The sequence below is a fragment of the Kryptolebias marmoratus genome, linkage group LG23 (assembly GCF_001649575.2).
Source record: "Kryptolebias marmoratus isolate JLee-2015 linkage group LG23, ASM164957v2, whole genome shotgun sequence".
Classification (NCBI taxonomy): Eukaryota; Metazoa; Chordata; class Actinopteri; order Cyprinodontiformes; family Rivulidae; genus Kryptolebias; species Kryptolebias marmoratus.
The window spans coordinates 6,288,348-6,310,589 of NC_051452.1; the positions used below are offsets into that span (position 1 = coordinate 6,288,348).

Here is a 22,242-nt window from a genome sequence, read left to right on the forward strand (position 1 = left end):
AGGAACACCATCGATACAGCTGCAGTTCTGTAACGGTTTGAATGTTTTAGGCCACAATATTTTTGCAAGTAGTTCAAAGTTTAAACTGATATTGTTGTGAATCTTTTGTGTAAACTTTATCTTCAAGCAAACGCCCCCCAAAAGAATATCAACGTCCCCTTTTTGAAAATATTGCTGCTAGCGCCCCCCGTCATCCTCTCAACACCGCCCCCGTTGAGAAACACTAATATAGACGCTCCTTACCAGTTAGAATCGTGTATTAATGTTCTGTAATTCTATTGATTGTATTATCCTGAGGATGAGTGCAACCATGCACTGGTGAGATCATGTGAGTTTGTGGTGTACATGACTGCCGGTACAAACTACAAAGATAACGAGGTCTAGAGTCAGCTAATTAGGAACCGAAACCCACTTGAAGAAAACCACCTGCATAAGATGGAGAAAAACAAGTCCATATATACAGGGTTCCGGAAAGATGACCAAAGGAGGATGGGCCAGTTCTTTGTTCAGGTTAAAATGCTATGTTTGAGAGATTTAGCTCAGACATTTTCTAGTGTTCCTGCTGTGAGCTAGTAAGGAGTGTCTCCCTTAGTACTAAGGCTAATATATCTTTTAAACTGAAGACACTGTTTCTGACCATTTTTGACTCCTGGTTTCATATCACTGCTATTACTTCCTGTTTCCTAAACTTGCCAGTTTTTGGTTGAATCCTTTCAAAGTGTATATGTATCCAGGGAAGCTTTAAACCTACCAACATGACAGTGTGTTTTATAATATTGTAAAATATGAAGCTTTTCCAAATTAAATTGATAGGGTTTTTTTTTCCTATTATTCTTATGTTTATTCTCTCTTTTATAAGAACATGATTATCACAATTAATGCAGAAACAGAAGAGGGTGAATGTTTTAATTGTTTTAGGTTTTGTTCAGTGCAAATTGTGCACAAATATATCTGACTAGCTCAGAGTAAGTTTCAGCTGATGATCCTGATTTTATTTGTGTGCAGAAATGTGACACCAACTACTCCCCCTAAATATCTGAATCCTTCAACATATTATTCACTTAACAGCCTGAGTTTTTAAAGTTACCATATCTGAATGACTTTTTAAATAACTTGATATATTTTAAAAGAACTTAGTGTCATCTTTCTGCAGCTGTTCAAAGTTCATTCTTATCTGAGTGAATCTTGATTGTTTTGAGTTACATGTATACACTTGCAAACCTCTAATCAGTTATTTATGGTTGTTTACATGCTTTCCTAAGGCTTAAGAAGGAAAACTTGTAACACAATTTGTCTATTTGTTTATGAAGCTTTTGAAATATAATAAATGATTGTTAATCATTATTTGTGTGCAAATATTCAATATGAAAAATTATTCAAATGTTTTAACGAATTTTCTGTCTTGTCTAATACACAGGTGTCAAACTCTGTTCCTCTGGGGCCACTCTCCTGCATGTTTTAGATATGTTCTTGGAAAGGAGTGACATTAAGTCTTTTTTGCTGTCCCAAGGTCTTTTAACTCACCAGCAATCTGAATACCCTAGTTATATCCAAAACTGAAGAGAAAGCCTTGGTGGGTGACTGGAATTCAGTTCATTATGCAGTTTTGTTTTGTGTTTGTTGTGTGAAAGTCTTCCTCTTGTTGATTTTGTTTCACATTTGTAACCTGAGAAAAAAAACATTTTTGCTCAGTATGTCCAGCAGACAAAACATAAATAAAGACAAAACCGTAAAGAGAAACTTCAGTTGAGAAATAACATTTTGTACCATTAACCTTTTCAGGTCGACACAGGTTCCAGAGCGGGTTCCAGAGCAGGCTCCAGAGCGTGCATGGACTTTAAAGGGTTAAAATACTCTAGCGGGAAAGATCCGCCCTCTCAGAAACTTTGTTTTAATCTATCTTGAACGTCCAGACTTCAAGATTTACACCAGTTTTTAAATTATCTTGATAGGTCAAGGAAAACCAGAGTTATGATAAATTATTCACGACACATATATTTTTTTTGAAAATCGTCTCATATTTTCAGCGTGTTGGAGCGAGAAGCGCCAAAACCGGGGAGTTCACAGGAGAAAACTCCCCCATCCCCCGTCCGATCTCATTCCCAACCCAGCCGAATGAAAAAACACCCCCTCCTCTCCAATCTGACAGAGGCTCAACGTTATTTGTCAAGCAACCAAAAATCCACAGGGAGAAGAAGAAAGAGGTGCAAAAATTAAAGGAAGTTTGGTGGCACCAAAAAACAAAACAAAAAAAACTAAAGCGAGCGCGGGAGTGATTTATGTGTTTGGTGATATTTAGCGTATTTAGATTTTAAAATTAGGGTGTAGTTTAGACTGGGACAGACAGTGAGGACTTTGTTGATGAACTAGGTGATCCAGTGTTTTTTTTTTAGAGAACGATTACTGGAAACAGAATCACATTTTGTCTGTCTCCCTTCCAGCCAAAATGATAACAAGAGACAGATTCAGATCCATATTTTGCAAGCATATTTTGAGCATGTGTAGCATATGTAAAATAATATGCCGCACTATCAGAGTAAGATGGTTAAAACCCCAAAACAGTGTCAAATGGGCTAGATCTCAGCAGTCTAGGTACAAGACTCATGAATGAGCAGACAGACTAAAAAAAGTTTGCAGTTGCTGATTGCGTGTATTTAAGTGGAGAAATATATACATATTTACAATATAAATGAAATCATATGGCCATATAATAAATGAAAAAAACAAACAACACCCAAAACGAAACACAAGAACCAATCCCACAAACCCACACCCCTCAGTTCTTTCACCCAAGCTGAGGGTAATCCAGGTTCCAAGCAGGTTATTCAAACTACTTGGTGTAGTGCAGGTCCGGCTAAAAAGAACGTCCTGTTGGAACGAAATGTTCAGCTAGCTGCGTGGAGTCTCCTACCAACTGGCAGGAGAAACAGTACTCTTCTGGCACTTCTAGTGCAATCTTTCCTTTAGGCTCTAGGCCTGGACCTCTAGCTCGCCATCCATCTGGCCTGCATGATGAAACAGGACCAACATATAATCACATCCTAGTGTGCACACAATTCCATAAATAGCGCTCTTCGCACAATAAATACATCCAATCAATTTCAATAAATAAATACCAGGTTCAATATACCTTACACTTCATGAGAAATTCAATAAATATACATCATATAATTTAATTAACATGAAAATGTAAAAAAATCCAACAAGTGTCCAATAAATACTTAAAGCACCTTATAAGTCTCAAATTCAGAGGCAGTACAGTTGTCTACATCTACTTAGCAGTGATCATTTCATTGTTACACAACAACCAATTAACGTCAGCAATAAGCTAACGCTAAATAGCACACAGAACCTCACCAGATCCGCAGTGAAATCCAGATCCTCACATAGTTTTCCTTCTTTCCGCAAAGGGTAAATGGCTCCCACAGCCCTGTTCCTCCTGGCGTGTTCTGATCGTTTCTACCGTCCCGCTCCAGCTGATATACTCTACCAAATTGGCTACGGTGGCACACATGACTCTAACACTGAACAGCGATTGGCTGCTCAGTGGTCCCGCAAGAACAGATGCCAATACATCAACGGTTTTAACTATCGCGGGATTTTCTGAACAGAAGGGGGATTAAAAGTGAAATTGCAGAGAATAGAAATTTAAAATCTATACCCGGGTTACACATGCATCAGGATATATTTTATAACATTTACCTGAATGATCCTGCATAAACAGGACATAGAAAATGACCAAAACTAAGAATGTGATTATTGTAGGTGAGTCTGCTTTGGGAACGGATCATAAGATACTGGACCGTGTTTATCACCGCTCTCAACCTGGAGTGTTGGCTAGAACACTACTTCAGCCAGGAATCAGATCAGGACAAGGTGTTAGGATGGGTGATGATGTAGGAGAATGAAGACACGAGGCTGGCTCCTTTCGATTATTCTGTATTCGAACTGAGTCATCAATACTGAACAGGGATGAGCACATACACAGCGTGGTTTAATTTGCCAGCATGGGTCGCCGTACGCGTGTGGTTTTTCTGTAAAATAAACAAATACCGAAATTAAGTTTCACCGTAATAAGCAGAACAATAACTGGCTAGCTTAGCCGTAAGCTAGTAAGTCCGCCTCCACCGTTAATAACGTGTATTTCGCGCACCGTTCCACAATATACACTGCCGTTAGCTCGGAACGAACACGTATAATAATAGGCATTCGAACAAATAACTCACTTTTAAATGACGCACACTCGTAAAGAAACAAATGCTGCGGTACGTCTCTCCCCGCGGTGGTTCGGCTCCCGAACGTTAGCAATGCTAAAACACTGGACGCAGTAACGTGATGACGTCAGACTAACTACGGTGAGCTCTAAGGACAAAAGGACGAGTAATAAACATTTATACCGAACACCGAAATTAAACTACTCGGACAACATTGAGGGTCTTTTTAACAGAATCATCAGAACTGGTTTCTGATTGGATGGATCAGGCTCCCATTAGGCTTCCGGATAGACCTTCCCAAATCCCCGACCTCAACCCGATTGGAAATTTGCGGACTGTGATTAAAAGCTGCGTTTCTGCAGGAAACCAACCGATTTGAATAAATTCTGCCAAAAACCAGAGCGGTTAAATATGAGCCAGAATTCAGCCTGAAGCTCGTTGATGGAGACAGACAGCCTGGGATCCAGGAGTGTCTCACTAAGAGATATTTAACCAAATATTACTGGATATATTTGAGCTTGTATGTAAAGTTTTCGATTAGAGAAAATTCCTCCATAATCGTTGTTTTTATATCAGAGATTCTGAGTTGATGGTGACTTCAAACACTTGAAAATGTGCTTTGAAATGCAGTTTAATGAAATCCCAGACTTCCCTCTCAAGTGTTTGGAGTGAATGGGAATAAACCCCTGAAACCATCTTCCAGAATTCCACCTTCACAAAGGAACAAAGGCTGCTCATCAGCTTTTTAAATTGGTGTTTTTATGGCTGACATTAATAAGAGCCGCTCGCTTTTTAGATGCGTAAATCCCGTTTTGTTCCCCCAGAGCAGCTTTGACTCGTCATCAATGCACAGGCTGAAAAGAGCCCTCTGAAGGTGTCACATTTATTAAAGACACGTACAGATCCTTTAAGCTGTCCGTGGATCAGACCTGTTTGTTGAGCTCATATCTGGATGAGCTTTAAATGCGGGGGAATTTGGAGACAAAGTCAGCACCTTTAACTCAAATTCCTCAAACTGCTGCTGAAGTTTGCTGCGGGACAGGATGTTCCTCTGAAAGAGAGGGAAACCATCCGCCTGAAAAAGGCTCCACTTCATGGAGGCGTTACGTTTTCAAAATAACAAGCAGGTGAATGTCAGGACCCCAGGCCGGCCACAGGGATGCTCCAGGAACAGGAAAACTGAAGATGTTTCCCTGCAGCAGCCGTCACACGTCCCGTCGGCTCCAGGAACACGCCGTTCGCTCGCTGCCTGGTGCACGCCACCTTCTGACAGGTGGCACCTTAACGAGGTAATCAATTATCCCCATTATTGTAGGGAATTACAGTCTGGGTTGACAGAGATAAACACTAAAACTCTGAAAAACAGGTGAAGAAACAATCAAATAATGTGTAAATATTAATAATTATATCAATAATTAATAATAAGAAACATTATTGTTTATATTTAGACCTTTATTGTTCATTTATTGTGCATTTCTTTCACCTAAATGCATATTTGCATGAAAATTACTTTCAGAATTTGTTAATTTATTTTCTGCTTTGTGATTTTTATTTTGTGTAAATGTAGATTAAATATAAATGTTATTTTAAAGTTTTGATACAAACAGCTGGCATTAAAGGTGGCAAAAAATGTATTCTTTGAATTTATTATGATTTAATTTCCACTGAAATGAATGATTTTTGCAAGTAATTTACTTATAAAATGTATTCATTTGTGATAATTTGATTTAATTTAATTCAAGATTTATTGTATTTCTTTCTCTTTATGATTTTATTTGATGAAAATGTCTTTTTCCCTCATTTTTCCACCAACAGACTGTTAATAAAACATGAAAATTGTTAATATTTGTTAGTTTTTTTCTATGATACTCTTTATATTTTTTATTATACTTTATTTCAAGTTGTTTAATCCTATTTTATTTATTTATGCTGCCCTTGGATTTCACGTCACAGTGCATTGCAGATGGTTTTTTTATGAACAAAACCAGAATCATCAGGAAAACAAACAGATAAACTTTCACTTCTCCAGCTACAACATCAGGATTTTACCTTTGTGGAAAAAGTTAAATAAAATCATATTTTGTAAGAAAACAGGGTTCAGGGGAACATGAAGAACGTATATCTTGTCCTCACATTGTTCCACAACATCACCTATAAAGATGGAAAACAATAATGGGCCAAGAATGGATCCACGGCGATGATGACTGAGCAGACAGGACAACGTTGACGGCAGATCTTTAACCATGAGTGTAATAACTGATGTAAGCTTTGCACACAAACCGTTGTCCATCCATCCATTTTCTTTACCTGCTTCTCCTTTCCGGATCCCAGGGAGTTGGTGTCTGTCTCCAGCAGTCCCTGTGAGAGAGGCGGGGGACACCTGGACAGGTCTCCAGTCCATCACAGGGACACAGAGACGATTCACGCTCTCACTCACACCTGGAGACAATTTATTGTTACCAGTTTTTGCTCTGTGGGAGGAAACCGGAGTACCCGGAGTAAACCCAGAACATGTAAACCCCCAGGCCAGGAATCGAACCTGCAACCTTCTGGCTGGGAGGAGAGGCCCTACAAAGGCAACAACAACACACTTCATCATTCCACATCTGGCACAGCTGTTCACATGTCTGCTGAGCCGTGGTTTGGTCTGAATCCATGCCGATTGTTGGACAATGGGACAGTGGTTGGTCAGGAATGGGTCCATTTTAGGAACAGGAATCCCTCTGGCAGGAACACGGCGGCTTACAGTCATTTAGACAAAAACAAACCAACTTATTGGGGTTATTTTCTACAGAGAACCTAACTCTGGTGTTTTTATGGTGGAATTTGGGTTTCTGGTTTCTTCCTTTAGCATAAGTGTAAAAATATATCAGCTTCTATTGTTCAGAGCCGCCCTTCAGGAGCAACAGTGCCTCCTGACTTCAGGCCTGCGTGGGAAACTCCATCCTTCCATCCATCATTCATGCTTGAATCCTAAAGTGTCCAGTCGACCTCGGCTCTGTCCCGCAGCTCTCGTTGTCACTTATAAACCCTCCACTATTAACATTTCCCTAGTTGCTCACAGATTCAGAGATATTTACGTCTTTTGTTGCTCTGCAGTGCACTTTGTGAGCAACTTGCTTTTTGTTAAAAGCACTTTGTCGATAAATTTGACTTCCCTCGACACTCAATACTGAGTCCATTAAGCCACAGAACCACGGGGTTACTCTGTGCACAAGGTCCACTGGTTCCAGTAAAGTATATCTGCTGAGCTCTCATTAGCAAGCATCATCATATGTAACTCAGGCACGTGTAATGCTATTAGAGGAGATTTGGCATCTGATAGATGAGTAATGGGATTACGTTGGGCAATAAATCTCCAGGAGCAGAACCGAAGGTCTACCCCGCTCAAAGGAAAACAAATATACGCCCAGCGTGGTTCTTTGACATGCCACTGTTTCCTCTGTCACAGCTGAACACAGAGTCCAGGCTTTGACGTTCAAACGTTTGTGCAATTTTTCAACAAAAAAGGCAGCAAACGGGTGAAGTCTGCAGAAAAGTGGGACCGTTTCTGTTCAGTGCAAAGATCCTTTCAAAGAAACCTTATCTGGGAGCTGATCTGCAGCACCTTAAGGCCAGCAGGTGATGTATAAGGTGATCACGCAGCTATTGTTAAAGCAAGAACTTCCTGTGACGCGGTGAAAGCCTGAGGACAAGTGTAATCTGATTACCAGAGGATGGCGACCGCAGCTCTGCTCCCAGCGTCCCGCGGGCTGGTTTCTCTGACATCAGGAAAATGTGAAACACCGGCTTTTCCTGAGCCCGAAGGAAATCTGCGCCCAGGAAACCGCAGCCGAAGGATCTATGGCAAGCCTTTAGTGCATTTATTCTACAACCTTAAAATCAAGCATCATTTTAACCCACTCAGTCACAACCACTCTGCATTAGCTGCACGTTTGATTTCACTAGTTAACCTCTTACCACAAACATTATTACTAGTGCCGCGTTAGCCCAACTAGTTGGAGCAGAGGTCATACTAGTCACTTTGCTGCACTGTGACGGTCAGACCAGTTAACTAGTAAACATCAAAAATCTTTATGTTGACACAAATGATGCACTCTAGTTAACATCTTCAGGCATACTAGTTAACCAGTAAGGCCAAGAGTTTCAACTAGTCAACCAGTGAGCATTGTGGGTGTTACTAGTTTGCTGATAAGGCCAGATTTAGTAACCCTAGTCAATTAGTGAATGTTTGGAGCTTACTATTTACCTAGTCAACAATTTAGGTGAACTAATTGACCACTTCTCATTTTTCTAAGTCTACTTAGTTAACTAGTAAGGCTAAAAAAAGCTTTAAATAGTTAACTAGTCAGGTTAAATTTAGTCATACTATCCAATTAGTAAATGTTTTAAAAGTTACTAGTTAACATTTTAGGCACACTTGTAGACTAGTTGACATTTCTATTCATACTAGGGATAAGTAAGCTTTAACTAGTCAACTATTGAGCATTCTAACTAGTAAGGTCAAAAGTAGTTACTCTAGTCAACTAGTAAATGTGTGGCACTTACTATTTACCTAGTCAGCATTTTAGGCGTACTAGTTGACTACTTATCATTTTTTAGGTCCACTAGTTAACTAGTAAGGCTAAAAAAGCTTTAACTAGTCGACCAGTGAGCATTTTGGAAGTTAGTAGTTAACTGATAAGGTTAAATTTAGTCACACCAGCCAATTAGTGAATGTTTTCAATGTTACTAGTTAACATTTTAGGCACACTAGTAGACTAGTTGACATTTTTTATGCATACTAGGGATAAGTAATCTTTAACTAGTCAACTATTGAGCATTCTAGGTGTTACTAGTTAACTAGTAAAGCCAAAAGTAGTTGCTCAAGTCAACTAGTAAATGTTTTGGGGGGCTTACTAGTTAACTAGTCAGCATTTAAGGCACACTAGTTAAACAGTTGACATTTTTAGCTGCACTAACAACTAAAGCCAAGAATTAGTCATCTGGTGAGCATTTAGAGTTTAGTAGTTGATTAGTTAACTTTTTGGTTGCACTAATTGACTAGTGCACACACGTGACAGTCACTAGTTAACTACCTATAATACAGTATGTGGTGACTAGTTAACATGCATGAGTTTCAGATTATTACTACTTAATTTATATGAAAGTCTTCACCTAGTGCAGTAAAAAAACAACTAGTTGGGATATTTGGGCAACTAGTGCAGCAAAATGACTGACTAGTATGACTTCTGCTCCAACTAGTTGTGGGGAAATGGTACTGGTGGCTAAAGAATGGTTTGTTTTCTTGGTTTTTGTTTGTTACATCCCAGACAAACTGGGATGGATCTTAAGAACGAAGATCTCAACTGAACCATGAATCAAAACAAACATTCAGGTCTTCTGGTTTTCCTGTGGTTAATGGAAGTTAGTCTTTCCAGACCAAACGATCCTGAAAGTTCATCTATCCATAGTTTGGTAACCAGCTGAGTTCAGTTCCTCTCCTGGCTTGTAAAAGTTTGTTTCTCCTCTGTGTTCGTGTGAAATCCTCCGGGTAGATTCCAAGGAAACATAATTTGACATTCAAAGGAATGTCGATGTTGGAGTGTTTGATAAGCTCTTTCCAGAATTTCTGGATTTTTTTTTGACTTTCCCAGTGGCTGAGAAGAATTGTTCCTTTATCATGTTGACATTTATTAAATAAATCTGGTTTGAGGGGGTTTATCAGGTTTGTAAAGGTTGGAACCCAGAATGCCGGCGGACGTGAGGACTTTAAAAGCAAACAGATTTATTAACAAAGTAAAACAAAGAGTTACGTTACGGCGGATCTCCGAGACACAAGGAGTAGACCTGACACAGTAGACCTGACTGACCAACAATCCACCCCTGAGGAGGAAGTGGAAACAGGTGAGTGATACAAACGAGAGGCAGGTGCAGATGGGAGCGTCAGGCTGACGAGGAGGACCACTGAGGGCGAGCAAAACTACCCGAGGGGAAAGATGAAGAAGACCTAAAAGAACTCAGAAAGTACAGATCCTAACAGGGTAAATACAGTAAGTCCTGTATATCAGCCACTTATACTGAAGTGGTTTAAATCCTGACTTCATTGTTTAGACAAGCCTCGCTCCAATCTGTTTCTTTTACATCTTCTGTGCACCGAGTTTGTCCACGGCCGAGCAGTTTGACCGAGACATCAATAAATTAGAATATGTCGAGAGGAAACCTTTCCCATTTAATTGCCCAAAAGATATTTCTTCTATTTTTGATAACGGCGGGATCCGGTCCGTCTGGATCTGGTTGACTTGTACCTTCTGAGTTGTAAACATTTAAAGAAAAGTAATTTAGGAGTTTTGTACGTTTCAGATAGTTGATGGGAGGTAAGCAGCGTGTTCCTTTGCTTCTGCTTCTCTTGAAAGGTTAAGAATCGGACCGACCAGCGCCGCTCCGGTCTGGTCTGGTTTCCATGGCCTCACGTCGAACATGCACAGGTTCTTTCTGATTCCGCCTTATAATTCGGAGCACTTTATATATGACAAAAGTTTGAAAATAGACCATCCATTGACAGCGCGCCTTATAACCCAGTGGATCCTATAGTGCAGAAAATACGGTACTCTCAAATGTAGTTAATGGATTTGCCATTTTGGTCAGTCTTGTTTTTATGTTACGGAGCTTTTCTTCGAAGTCCGACCACATTGGTTTGATTTCACCCTCTGCCACGCCCGCCATGTTGTCGTCTGCCCCGTGAACTTGGCGGGGGGCTTTCCTTATATTCATTTTGCGTCTGCAAGTAAAAATATCACACTGTTTGACTCGATCAGCACCGTTCCTTGTTTAGTAGGCATTGACAGTCTTTTTAAGGGGTTTTAAAGAAAGTTGGTAGCTTCTCTGCTAAGCTGCCATCTTGTCTCTGGTCACGTGACCCCCTCTAAAAAGTCTTAATAGGAGTGTTTGTTAAATAATGTTGAACTAGTGCAGAGTAGTTGGGATCTAAATCCACAGAAGTCTTGCCATAAACAGAACCCCTTGCCTGCAGGAATGCAGAGGTGTCTCCAGCTTTAAGCTACAAACAGAGTCGTTGTATTTCACAGAAGATGAAAGCTAACGCTCCGATATAGAACAGGTGACTCAGCTTCCAGCTTGGCAGAGAAATCCCCCGAGACCTTTGACCTCCTAATCGTTGAGCAGCGCTTATAGTAGGAGATCTGCCCCGGGCTATTAGAGAGATTAGTGTCACACAGATTTGGAAACAGGCCAAGCCTATATCTGTGCTTCACGGCATTCTCAGCATTTATTACTTTGCACCCGACACATGTTGACATCTGATATGTGACCTTATAGTAGCAAATAGCATGAGGCTGTGGTGTGTATATACAGTCTGTGTTGAGCTGACTGAAGGTGGGCTTGTCCTTGGTGGAAAATAGGAAATGTTTTATAAAATATAACTATAGGAGCTCATACAGTGGCTTTAATTCACATTTGCTTTGTTATCAGGACAGATAAACCGATCTAATTTAACATGATCTGTCATATGTCTAAAAAAACAAGGTTTGCTGTCATCAAAGTGCTGATTTGGTGACTTATTTTTATGTGTTTGTTTGTTTTTATGTTTTTCAAAAGTGCTGACCGCCCCTCTCTTTTCGCAACGGAGCACGCAGGAATGAAAAACAAGCGTCCTTCCCGAACAAAAACAATCCCTAAGCTCGTAAAGCCGCTCAGTAAAGCTGGCTAAAGTGAGCCAGATCCACCGGAAGTGCGCAGGTTTGACTTTCAAACTAATGCGAAACAGAAACCAAAACAAGACGATTTAAGCTATGTATGTCAAAGCTAAACTATATAAATATAATATAAATATTCTTCAAGGTAACGACTTATCTAAAAATCTCCAGCGTCTCAGCTAAAAAGCCTAAATAGATTGTCGTTATAACGGCTCAAAAAATATATATATTAATTTAATTTAAAAAACTGTTTCTGGTGCCTAAATTTGGAGCACCCCATAATGTTTGCTGTTTGTCCAAAGCAGGTAATTTTGTCAGTTTAAGGTCTGAAATTCACAGAGCAAAGCTGGAAAGTATACCACCATCTGGATGAATGAAAGTGAGGTGAATCAGGGGTGTCAAACTCCAGGCGTCGAGGTTCCGCTGTCCTGGGAGTGTCAGGTGTTCCTGCTCCAATGCACCTGATTCAAATGGTTTAATCACCTCCTCAACAAATCAAGTTCTGCAGAATCACATTCACAAATTATTCATTTAAAGCAGATGTTTTAAAGCAAGAACACGTCTAAAACAAGCAGGAGGCCATCCCCCAAGGGACAGATGGACACGTGTGAGCTAAAGGCAAAGGACAGCAGAAAATGTCTCCTGTTACTGTGTTGTCCTGAGGTCCAGGCTGGTCCACAGAGGTGGATGGAGCTCATATTAATCTCATCCTAAATTTGTTTTTTTAAGTCATTGTAGGAGTTTAATAGCTTTTTTTGTTTTGTTTATTGTCTCTGGTTTTAGTGTTATTCATTGTAGATTCTTTCTTTATTATTTTTTAATATAACTTTTAATGTATTCACTTTTCTACTATTTTAAGCAAAGCTATTTGTAATTGCTTTAAATAAATAAATCATAAATAAACTTTACTTTCTGGTCTGGTTGACTGTCAAGAGGTCCTGTATATAATTTTAAATAAAACAACTAAACGTGGAGAAACAGCATTTGTGTGTTTTTTTATTTATTTATGTCTTTCAGAAAAAGACGAATCTTAAACGCCAACGGCTCAGCTTTTATTTTGAAAAGGCTCACCGGAAGCCTCGTGCTTCAGCCACGCAGACTGACCAGATCCAGTGACGCCATCTTGAAATTGTCCCGACCAGAGGAGGAGACGGACTTGGAAAATCCAGCTCGTCCTACGACTCGGTGTCTGCGGGCCGGTTTTTACTTGTTAATTCGGACGTAAAACCTGCGAGGCGGAGCGGGGAGAAGTTCTTCGGAACCGCGGCGGGTGTTTGAGTCACTTTGGAGGGGACTATCGCGCCGCTGAGAGCCTCGTTTGCTTCCCCGCCGGAGCGGACGGATCCGTGGCTTGTGGCCGGGCAGCCCCCGCCGGACCGGACGGAGCCGAGGGGCTTCCACTCGGAGTACGACGAACGGTTCGAACCGGCCGTTTTTGTTTTTTTCCACGCCGGGAGGACGCGTAGGCCGGGTTTCCAGGGGAGGGAAGGCAGGGGGGACCGCGGGGAGGCGATGCTCTGGACCGCACGGAGGAGAAGTTTGATCGGGGAGCGGAGCGCGCTGGATTTGCAGCCAGATGGATGTTAGCCCTGCCCGGCTGAGGCTCGGCTGTGTGCGCCGCTGTTGTGGAAACCGAAGCGAGGTGTTCCTGACGGTGCTGCACGCCTTAAAAACACACAACACCGGCTCCAGGTCGCCCTTTGTTTGTCTGTAAACCTGGAAATACCATCCCCTCCTCTTCATCACCCTCCTCTTCCTCCCCCCAAAACCTGGAATATTTTGGATTTAGACTATTTTTTCTAATTATAATGCCTCTTTTTCCAGAGACTGTGCTCCTGTTTGGAGCTGCGGGACATTTAATTGTGTAATTTTTTGTGTTTTGGATCGTTTTTCCCCGGGCTCTCCTGGTTTAAAAACAGCCTTTCTGAGAGCGAGGATCGGCTTCGGATGGAAAATGGGAGACGCTACAAAGCTGGCCTTCGCCGTCTTCCTCATCTCCTGCTCCTCAGGTGGGTGTGGGGGGGTCTGGGTGTGCTGTCAGCTGAAGGGTGTGTGTGTGTGTGTCCTCTGCAGAGTTAAATGCACAGCTTGTTCTGCAGCCTCCTTGTCTGATTGAGGGGGGGGGGGGGTCTGCTTCTACAAATGGCTTCAACTTCATCAGGAACTGGTGGGACGATGAGAAGCCCATATTTGTTGTCATACTCTTGCAGGAAGTGCTACAGCTTGCTGCTGCTGCAAGGTAAACGACCCTCAAACCCGTTCTTCGCCCGAAATAACCAGACACATTGAAGCACGCACGTCGTCTCCGTGCCCGCCGCGGGCTGAAAGCGACTCTCAGCTACTACCACACCACGTTCTGGCCTGAAATCTGTCAAAACGGGGCGGCAGCCATCTTGAGTTGGGTCAACGTGGAAACCTGGTGGCTTGCAGGTGTCAACGCGGTGATTCTTTTTCAATTAAGTCTTTGATTTAATGTCCATCCAATGGCTCGTGAGGCGTTTTGCTAACAGAGCGCGTGTCAGGGATGACTCTCAGCTACTACCACCCAGCCTGAAGCACAGCGTATTTGGTTCTTTGCCTCTGGCGTTAGAAACTGGATGGTTAAACTCAGTCCCAGAAGAGGATCGACGATGTTCTCTGTGTTTAAATTTCTTATTTTATTGTCCTTTTATATACGGCTCTTAGAAATGACTTGTTTGGTAAAGTTCCTGACGTTTACCCGGCTTGTTTTTTAATACGAGCAGTGAATATAAACTGCAGTATTTATTTTTTTACGTGTTTCGGTTAGCTCGGTTTGTTTTAAAAGCCTGGCGTCTTTGTAAAAAAGGACATTTTCTGTTTGTGGGATTGTCGACATTGGTCTGTGTCTGCATCTGGGCAGCTTTTTTATGGCATACGGCACAAAAAATATATACTAAACTAACCAACCGCTCGCCGTGAGATGATGAGGCAAACACAGAGATTGGATGGGCTGGATTTAAATGAGGAGCAGGACTGGGTTTGTAGAAAATAATCACTTCAGATTTAATAAAACGCACCTTTAAGGTGTTTATATTTGCCTACCAGCGTTCTGACTGAAGGGTTTGAATAAGAAGTAGATTTCTGTGAAGGAGGAGAGCTAAACTAGGCGTCTGGGATGGAGTTGGGCCTCCGTTCTGCGGCGTGTTTTGTGTTTATGGAAGATGAACGAGTCACTAATGTCAGCCAGGTGATAATGAGACAAAAGGTCATCCGGGGGGGGGGGGGTGCTTTGTGGTTTTGTCTTTTTTCCACAACAGTGTTTTGTGTATGTGGGTGGATTAAAAGTCAGTTCTTGCGTGACAGGGAGAGCTGCCTTTACTGGTTTGTTTCACCGCAGAGAGGAAACGCTGCTCAGATTTACCTGTGCCAAGAGGAAATAAAAGCTGTTTGATCAAAACGAGAAGCGGCTTCGGCTCCTAATTGTCCCGTTCGTTCTTCCTCCTCAGACGGCGTGGACTCGCGTGGACGAGTCCCCGGCCGGGTGCGAGCACCGGTGGCAGATTGAGACGAGCGTCAACCTCCTCGCACAACTGGAGGGTGCCAGATTACAAACCGGGGGATTTGAACTTCCAGATTTGACAGCGGCAGTTTGCGTTATCTGATGGTTTGATTGGCAGCGGCAGGGGAAGGGGGGGGATTGCCTAACCAGAGATATTGCAAAACAAAGATTTGACCCGGGGGCAGAACTTCTCGGGTTGACGTGTGCGAGGAAGCGTTTAAAAAAAAAAATGGAGCAGGGAGTGAGGTGAGGTTTCTGTCACATTTCTGTCTGTTCGAAACCGGCGCTTGCATGTTTGTGCAGGAGAACAAAACCGGTTCTGTGAGCGAAAATACACCACGACCGCGTTGAAGTCAGGAAGGGAAGTCGGCTCTCGAGTGGCGGGAGAACGGTTTCACGGCGAGCCCTGGAGTGCCTCTGAGCATTTGGGTGAAAATGAAAAGGTTTCTCAAATTTGGAAATAGTCAGGGTTGCTCTGAGTGTGAGCCAGGTGTAGCAGATGATTATCCTACTTGCTCATTACCGTCTGAAATGGAGAAATGAATGGTTTCCACTTGAGGTGGAATAATAACTCTCTGTGAAACCCAAGTTGAATTGGCTCGGCTGGCGACGACACCAAGAAACCTTAGATAAAGACAGAGTGGATTATTTCAGGCGCGCGACGGCATGTTCTGACACTCAGGAACTGGTTTTTGTTGTAATTCTGCCATTTTTTTATGCTGCAGAAGTCAAAGTCTGCCGTCGATAACGAGCGTTTGAACAGACGGATGACGACATGATGCAGATCCTGAACCGCAAAAAAGATAAATCGGGGAAAAGTCATCAAACTGGACCCTTTTTTATTTCATTTTTATACAAATCAACTGTTAAATACGGTGCTCAGGCATTAGGTTGTCGTTGCTGATGCAGTTCTGGGTTTTGTTATCGCCCGCCACCCAAGAGAAAAGGGTGATAATGCAAAAAAAACAAACCTATTTATGCACCTCTACAAGCCATCGACTTTGAGAGCTAATTCAGGTGAAAATGGCCGCCACAGCTAATCCATGTCAGCAAACACAACAGTGGCCGTCCTCTCCTCACTGTGAGATTATCTCAGTTTATGAATCAAACTTTATTTATAAAGAGCATTTCATGCACAGATAAACCCAAAGTTCTTCCCAATGAGAGCCTGAAACTTTTAAGAACAACGAGTTTAAATACAGAAACTGACACAGGATTAAATCACAATCATGCTATCAAATCAACAGAATCTGTTTGGGTGTTTAAGGTGACTTTGAGCTCGCTTGTGTTTGTTTTAGTTTTGTAATCTTTGTGGCGGTTCTAGCTGTGCCTTTAGTTGCTTTAATGATGATGAAGATTGGAGTATTTCTATATGAACTCTTGTTCAGTCGAGGACGAGCGTCTTTTATTTGTTTCGAGGTGGATCCTAAAAACCTGAAGGGGACTTTCTTTTTTTTTTTTTTTGCTTTCGAGCGTCTGGTAACCGGGTGCCGGATCTGCTTAACCTCTGCCTTGGATTCTGTGTCAAACCGGTAAATATTTACAGTTCGCCCTCATCGGTGTCGTCACATCCAGAGGACGGACGGTTTTCGCCCTGAAGTTGAAGCCGTATCTGATGAGTGTAAACCGGTTGAAGGAGGAGGACTTTGCTTGTAGTTTGTCTGGATTTCTGCAGGATTCAGATCTCAGATCTTCTGCTCCTGTTCTCTGCAGCAGTTTCACACAGACATCGATCCTCCTGCACACCGGTGTAAAGTTACATCAATACAGTGGTGAAGATGGAGCAGCTCTTTTTATTTATTTATTTATTTCACCTTCTCCAATCCTCGGCAGCGCTGATCCGGTGGTTCGGTTTCTGCTTCCTGCTTTGTTGAAACGAGGACTGTTTGGGTTTAAAAGGGGCGCTGCTGAGTGGGATATTCTGCCAGCAAACACAGCCGCTATTCGAAACGTGGGCTTTAATTTGACTTTCCTGTGGGGATATCTTTCTTGGTTTTGGAATTAATTGTCGGTGTCAAGCCCTGTTTGTCTGTTAGCAAAATAACCACTGAACCAGACTTTAATAAAAACTCTCATTGGCTGTACATCTACAAATATATATATATATATATATATATATATATATATACAGCCTCATAATTGGCTGCAGCTCAGTTTTGGTGAACGTTTTAAAGACCTTTGCTTCAAATGTTGATGGATTTATTTTTTGTACCTGAGTTTAAATCACTGTTTAAATTATGGAAGTGGCTTGATCAGTGTTAGCCAACACAAAAACAGCTAAAACTCTGTCAGCTTTGCAGATACTGAGCTATTATCTGGTGTGGTAGTAGCTGAGAGTCATCTGCAGGCAGTGTGTGTTTCCCTCCAGGAAGGTTAGTTTGATTCTGTTGATTTTCTTTTTGGTTTTTTGAGCTTCCAGCTCTCGTCCCATTTTTCTCCTCCTACCTGTTTCTTGCGTTATAGCAGCACAGGTGTGTTTAAGGTCAGGTGGGGGCCTGATTCTCCCCACTGGGCCCCGACTCTTCAGACCACTGCGTGTCATTCCGCGCCCCGCCGGTTCGTGCGGCGTGCTGCGAGCGCCGGTTTTGGAAAAATCGCGACAGAAGCGCTTGTTTAAATTTAGCCGGTGGCCAGGTGTTGTGCGTTAAACGCGGAGGATGATGGATTTCGGTGATGCAGGAGTTGCAGATTCACCTGTTCTACTTTTAATGTTTTGCTTCAAAATGTAGATGTGGCAATAAAAAACCAAAACAAACGTGGTCCAGGTGAGCTTCGGAAGCACTTGCTGTGTTTGTTTTGACTTAGGTCACTGAAATAAGTCGAGCCTAAATCATCTTCTGACGGGGCTTACTGGATTTGTCTTGTTTAGACGAGATAAAAGGGGAACGGTTTTGAACTCTTACAGCGAGGTTTCGGAGGCCTAAGGCTCCCTAAAACCCGCTCGCCACATGAATGGCTGCCAAAACTTTCGCTACAATTAAACGAGATTAAAAAAAACCCAACCACCTTAATTGCGGCTGAGGGGATTTTCCTTGGCAGCGGCGGCTTGTCTCAGCCTGCTCATGAGATCCGTGGACTCATGTTGCCTCACAGGACAGAGGTGAAGGAGCTGCAGGAGAACACGGCTCGGTGTGGGTGTCCGAGGCAGACGCAGGGAATATTCTACTCTGCAAACAGGTTACAGCAAATGCAGGCCTCTTATTGTAGAGCCGGCGAAGGGACTAATAGTCATACATTTTTAATTCAGCCTCCTTAGAGGAAGCAGCAACAGAAGCTCGAAGCAAGATGGCTTCAGCTGCGCTGTTGGTTTTCCTTTTGTAAACCGAGCTGGTGATAAAATGTAAAACTCTGAAACCCTTCCCTGCGCTGAGGACGGGTTCGGAGCTGCCTCTTTGAGTGTTATTAACCCCGACTGATCTGGATTAAAACATCACCATTGGTGAAGATTTCAGCCAGACACTTTTAAAGATCTTCAGGACTGTTTCATCTTAGTCTAGACCACTTGATGTACCCGAGAGATCGGTCCACGCCGGCCCTTTACTGTAATTAATGCATCCTGCAGATGTTGCTTTATGTGCTTGGGAGAGTTTCAGTCTAGACTGGCTGGCTGCTCCGACGGAGAGCGCCTGCTTTGATCCTTGATTAAAAACTACCAGCTCCACATTCATCACGCTCTTGTTTCAGGCTCGCTCTCCAGAGTCCTCGCCTGCTTCAGGCTTCCTCCTCCTTTTTGTTTCGGCCATCTTCTGCCAAGATTCCTCACCGTCACGAAGGTCCTTTTTTTTTTCCCACCTCCTATCACGGCTGAGAAGTAACAGTGTGGGAATGGGGCAGTGAGCGCCGTTCACCCCTGGTCGTGCTGTTTGCTTTTGTTACTCAGAAACGACACGAGAATCATCAGGAGCGTTTCCAGTGTCTGTTTGTTGCTTCGTCCAAGGCCTTTTAGCTCTGTAACTCATTTGTCTTTTCACTTGTTGCCCCGGCTCGCTTTTGACGGGACGGGATTGGTTTCGTCCCTTAAAGTCCTTTAAAATAAACCAAGAAACAGGTAGCGTTCTCTGTGAAAATGAAGCGCGAATGCTGAAGAAGCTGAAAGTGAGTTGACTAATACCTGAACTTTTAATATGACTAGAAATATTTAACAAAGACAGAAAAGAAGAAGAGACGATACAGGAAAAGCAGAAAGAAGGAACAAAACATAGGCAGACGTATATAAAAAGGACGCATAAGAAGACAAAAAGCATACATAAGGGAACTAAAAGAGATAAAAGATGCATAAAAAGATTGTATAAAAAGTCCAAACGGATTTCTAAGAAGATATAAAAAGACAAAAGGGACACACAGAGATAAGGAAACAGATAAAGTCTTTCAAATGGCACAAAGTTTTTGCAGGATTTGCAGAGATCTCAGCTCATTTAAATGAAGTTAAACATTTCTAAATGTATAAATGTTACTAAAAACAGGAAAACAAACTAAACTTTAAACCCTTCTGATGGTTGCGCTTTGCCTCGGTGAAGTCAAATCCTCTCCCTGCCGCTCCGGTAATCTAATCCCAATTAAAAATACACAAGTGTCTGTTTTATTTTGGCCGCTGTGCCTCGTGACCGGGCCGTGTCATTAGTTTACACTAAATATATAAAGCCTGGAGTCAGCGGGGTCATCCGATGACTGGGCGCGAGGAAGACTGGAATTTATTGGCCCTGGTGTTTATTGGTTTGAAAAACGTGACGCCCGACGGCCACATGCGGCCCGGGACCCACTCCGGACCGACTTCGAACCTGCAAGGCTCGGTTATTCTGCAGCAGTGGATTGTGGGGATTCTGCATCTTAAGTGGCCCGGACCGACAGAGATCCAATCTCCTTGCATATAATGGCTCGTCTTCTTCCTCCTCTTCATTCTGCGCTCATTGATTGCTTGGTTTATAAAAATGAAATGAAATGCCCGTGCAGTGTTCCTGCAGATTCAACACGGACCTCAGCTTTAAGCCCGAGTGGCTCTTAACAAACCCTTCAAATACGTCCAAACAATTTAAGCACAGAGGGGATGTGTGGAGCTTAGCGGATCCTTCCACCGTGCGTTTTAAATTGCTCGTTGTTCAGAGAAAAAAAATGCTCGGCATCGTCGTGTTGGGCTTTCAGGAAGAGGCTCCCGACCTGTCCGCAGACCGGCTCTGTTGGCCCTAATTGAGGCGGAGACCAGCGCGCTCGGGCATACCAGCGAGGATTAGAGGGATTGAATTCAGTTGCTGAGTGCGGCGGTTTTTAAAGCCCTCCTCTCCTCCCCCTCACCGCCGTGGAAAGAGTGCAGTCTTTGTGCCCGGCTCGCGGAGCCAACCACCCCTGCCATGTCACAACAGCGTCTGATTGAGCGTTAATGTAGCACTCCAGAGAGTTCCAGGCTGCTCTGTGAAATTACTGTCTGCTGTAAAATCGTGTCTCCGAGCTGAGGCTCTTACCTCTCTGTTTATTCAGTCGCTGCTGCTGGAGGGGAAAAAATGCAAATAGTCTCATTATATAACTTCTCTTACTCTGTCTCCTCGCATCTCTTCTCTAATTTTTCATGATTAGGATTCTTCGGGTCGATCGAGTTCCCTCCTGCATCGCAGGAGGCCTGATTTCATCAGTGGGATACACACGGAGGTGATAACCTCGCCGTGGGCTGCTGCCCGTGTTGGTCAAACAGATATAAATGGTATAAAAAAATCTTTATCTGCGCCGGCCAGGAGCTCGCTGGGGGGTGGGATGCACATCTCACCAGCAGCGCTCACGTTTGCATAGATAACAGATGTGAAGATTTGTCTGAGAAGCATTCATTTTATACCACAGGATTTTAAAACAGGCTGTGAGCGGACACCTCATCATTAAAGAAAGTCATATTTATATACAAAACCTTTGATCCAAGCAGTGAATCTTGACCCTTTCTGTAGTCTTTTTGTTTCTTAGCAGAGGTCCTAAACAGTCTGGAGAAGTCTGTTTGTTTTTAGTATTTTGCAAGTCCTAAAAGGCAGAAAAACTTTTGTGTTTCCAAGCTTTATTCCTTTTAAAAAGGCCTGCACATCGCCCGGCTCCTTTCATGGCAGAGTGTGAGTCTCATCTTCTGAGAAATGATGGCGTTGGCGCTGTAATGATGAAGAGTTTGTGTTCAGAATGACTCTCAGCTACTACCACACCAGATTTCAGCTCAGTATCTATAAAACTGACTGAGTTGTAGGAGGTAACCTGAGCCTTTTTACCAGTTCATCGGATGGAGGATGAAAATTGAAACAGAGCATTTTTAAGTCTCAAAACTGGTATATTTTGAACGGCGGTGAACTCATTATTTTAGCTAAACCGTGCGCTTGATACAGTGGTGCAGATTCCACCTTAACGCAGCGTGACTTTCAGCTTTCATGATCATCATCGTTTGGGTGAAAAGGGACATTATTGAAAAGCGTGAGAGAAGTGTAGGACTTATCGACCCGGGAAACCCGAGCCAGCCGCCGCCGCCGTCAGTCTGCACCCTTCTGAGGAAAGAGGACGAAACGGGGAGACTGGATACGACCCGAACTGACTGTGGTTATCAGTCTTTCACCAAGGGTCACTGATGAGTCTGAAAAACTGCTTAACAAGCTGCTTAATCAGAAACAACAACCAGGGAAGGTGGTAAGCTCATTCTCGGCTTAGGCTTTTATTTATTATCATTTCTGCTGCGAGCTGGATGTCTTTTAAAGACGAACTCTGCACACTGCCCTTTCCTATTATTGGTTATATTTCATCTTTTAGTCATGGTATTGGGTAACAATATTGCCTCCGTCAGGCTGAAAATAACCACAGT

At 42.7% G+C, this 22,242-nt stretch overlaps 1 protein-coding gene and 1 long non-coding RNA gene across 2 annotated transcripts in view; one reads left to right on the forward strand and one right to left on the reverse strand.

Moving 5' to 3' along the window:
* Positions 1–3,926: 3,926 nt before the first annotated feature.
* Positions 3,927–4,397, reverse strand: LOC119616717. Its single transcript, XR_005232705.1, has 2 exons — positions 4,227–4,397; positions 3,927–4,034 (listed from the first exon to the last, which is right to left on the reverse strand). It is a non-coding gene; the product is annotated as an uncharacterized LOC119616717 (long non-coding RNA).
* An 8,628-nt stretch (positions 4,398–13,025) lies between these two features.
* The window catches only part of LOC108245115 (activin receptor type-2A), a 45,398-nt gene continuing 36,181 nt past the window's right edge, over positions 13,026–22,242 (forward strand). Inside the window, exon 1 of the mRNA XM_017431775.3 lies at positions 13,026–13,917. Within this exon, the coding sequence (XP_017287264.1) occupies positions 13,863–13,917 (55 nt within the window). The 5' untranslated portion in view covers positions 13,026–13,862. The remainder of the gene's footprint in view (positions 13,918–22,242) is intronic.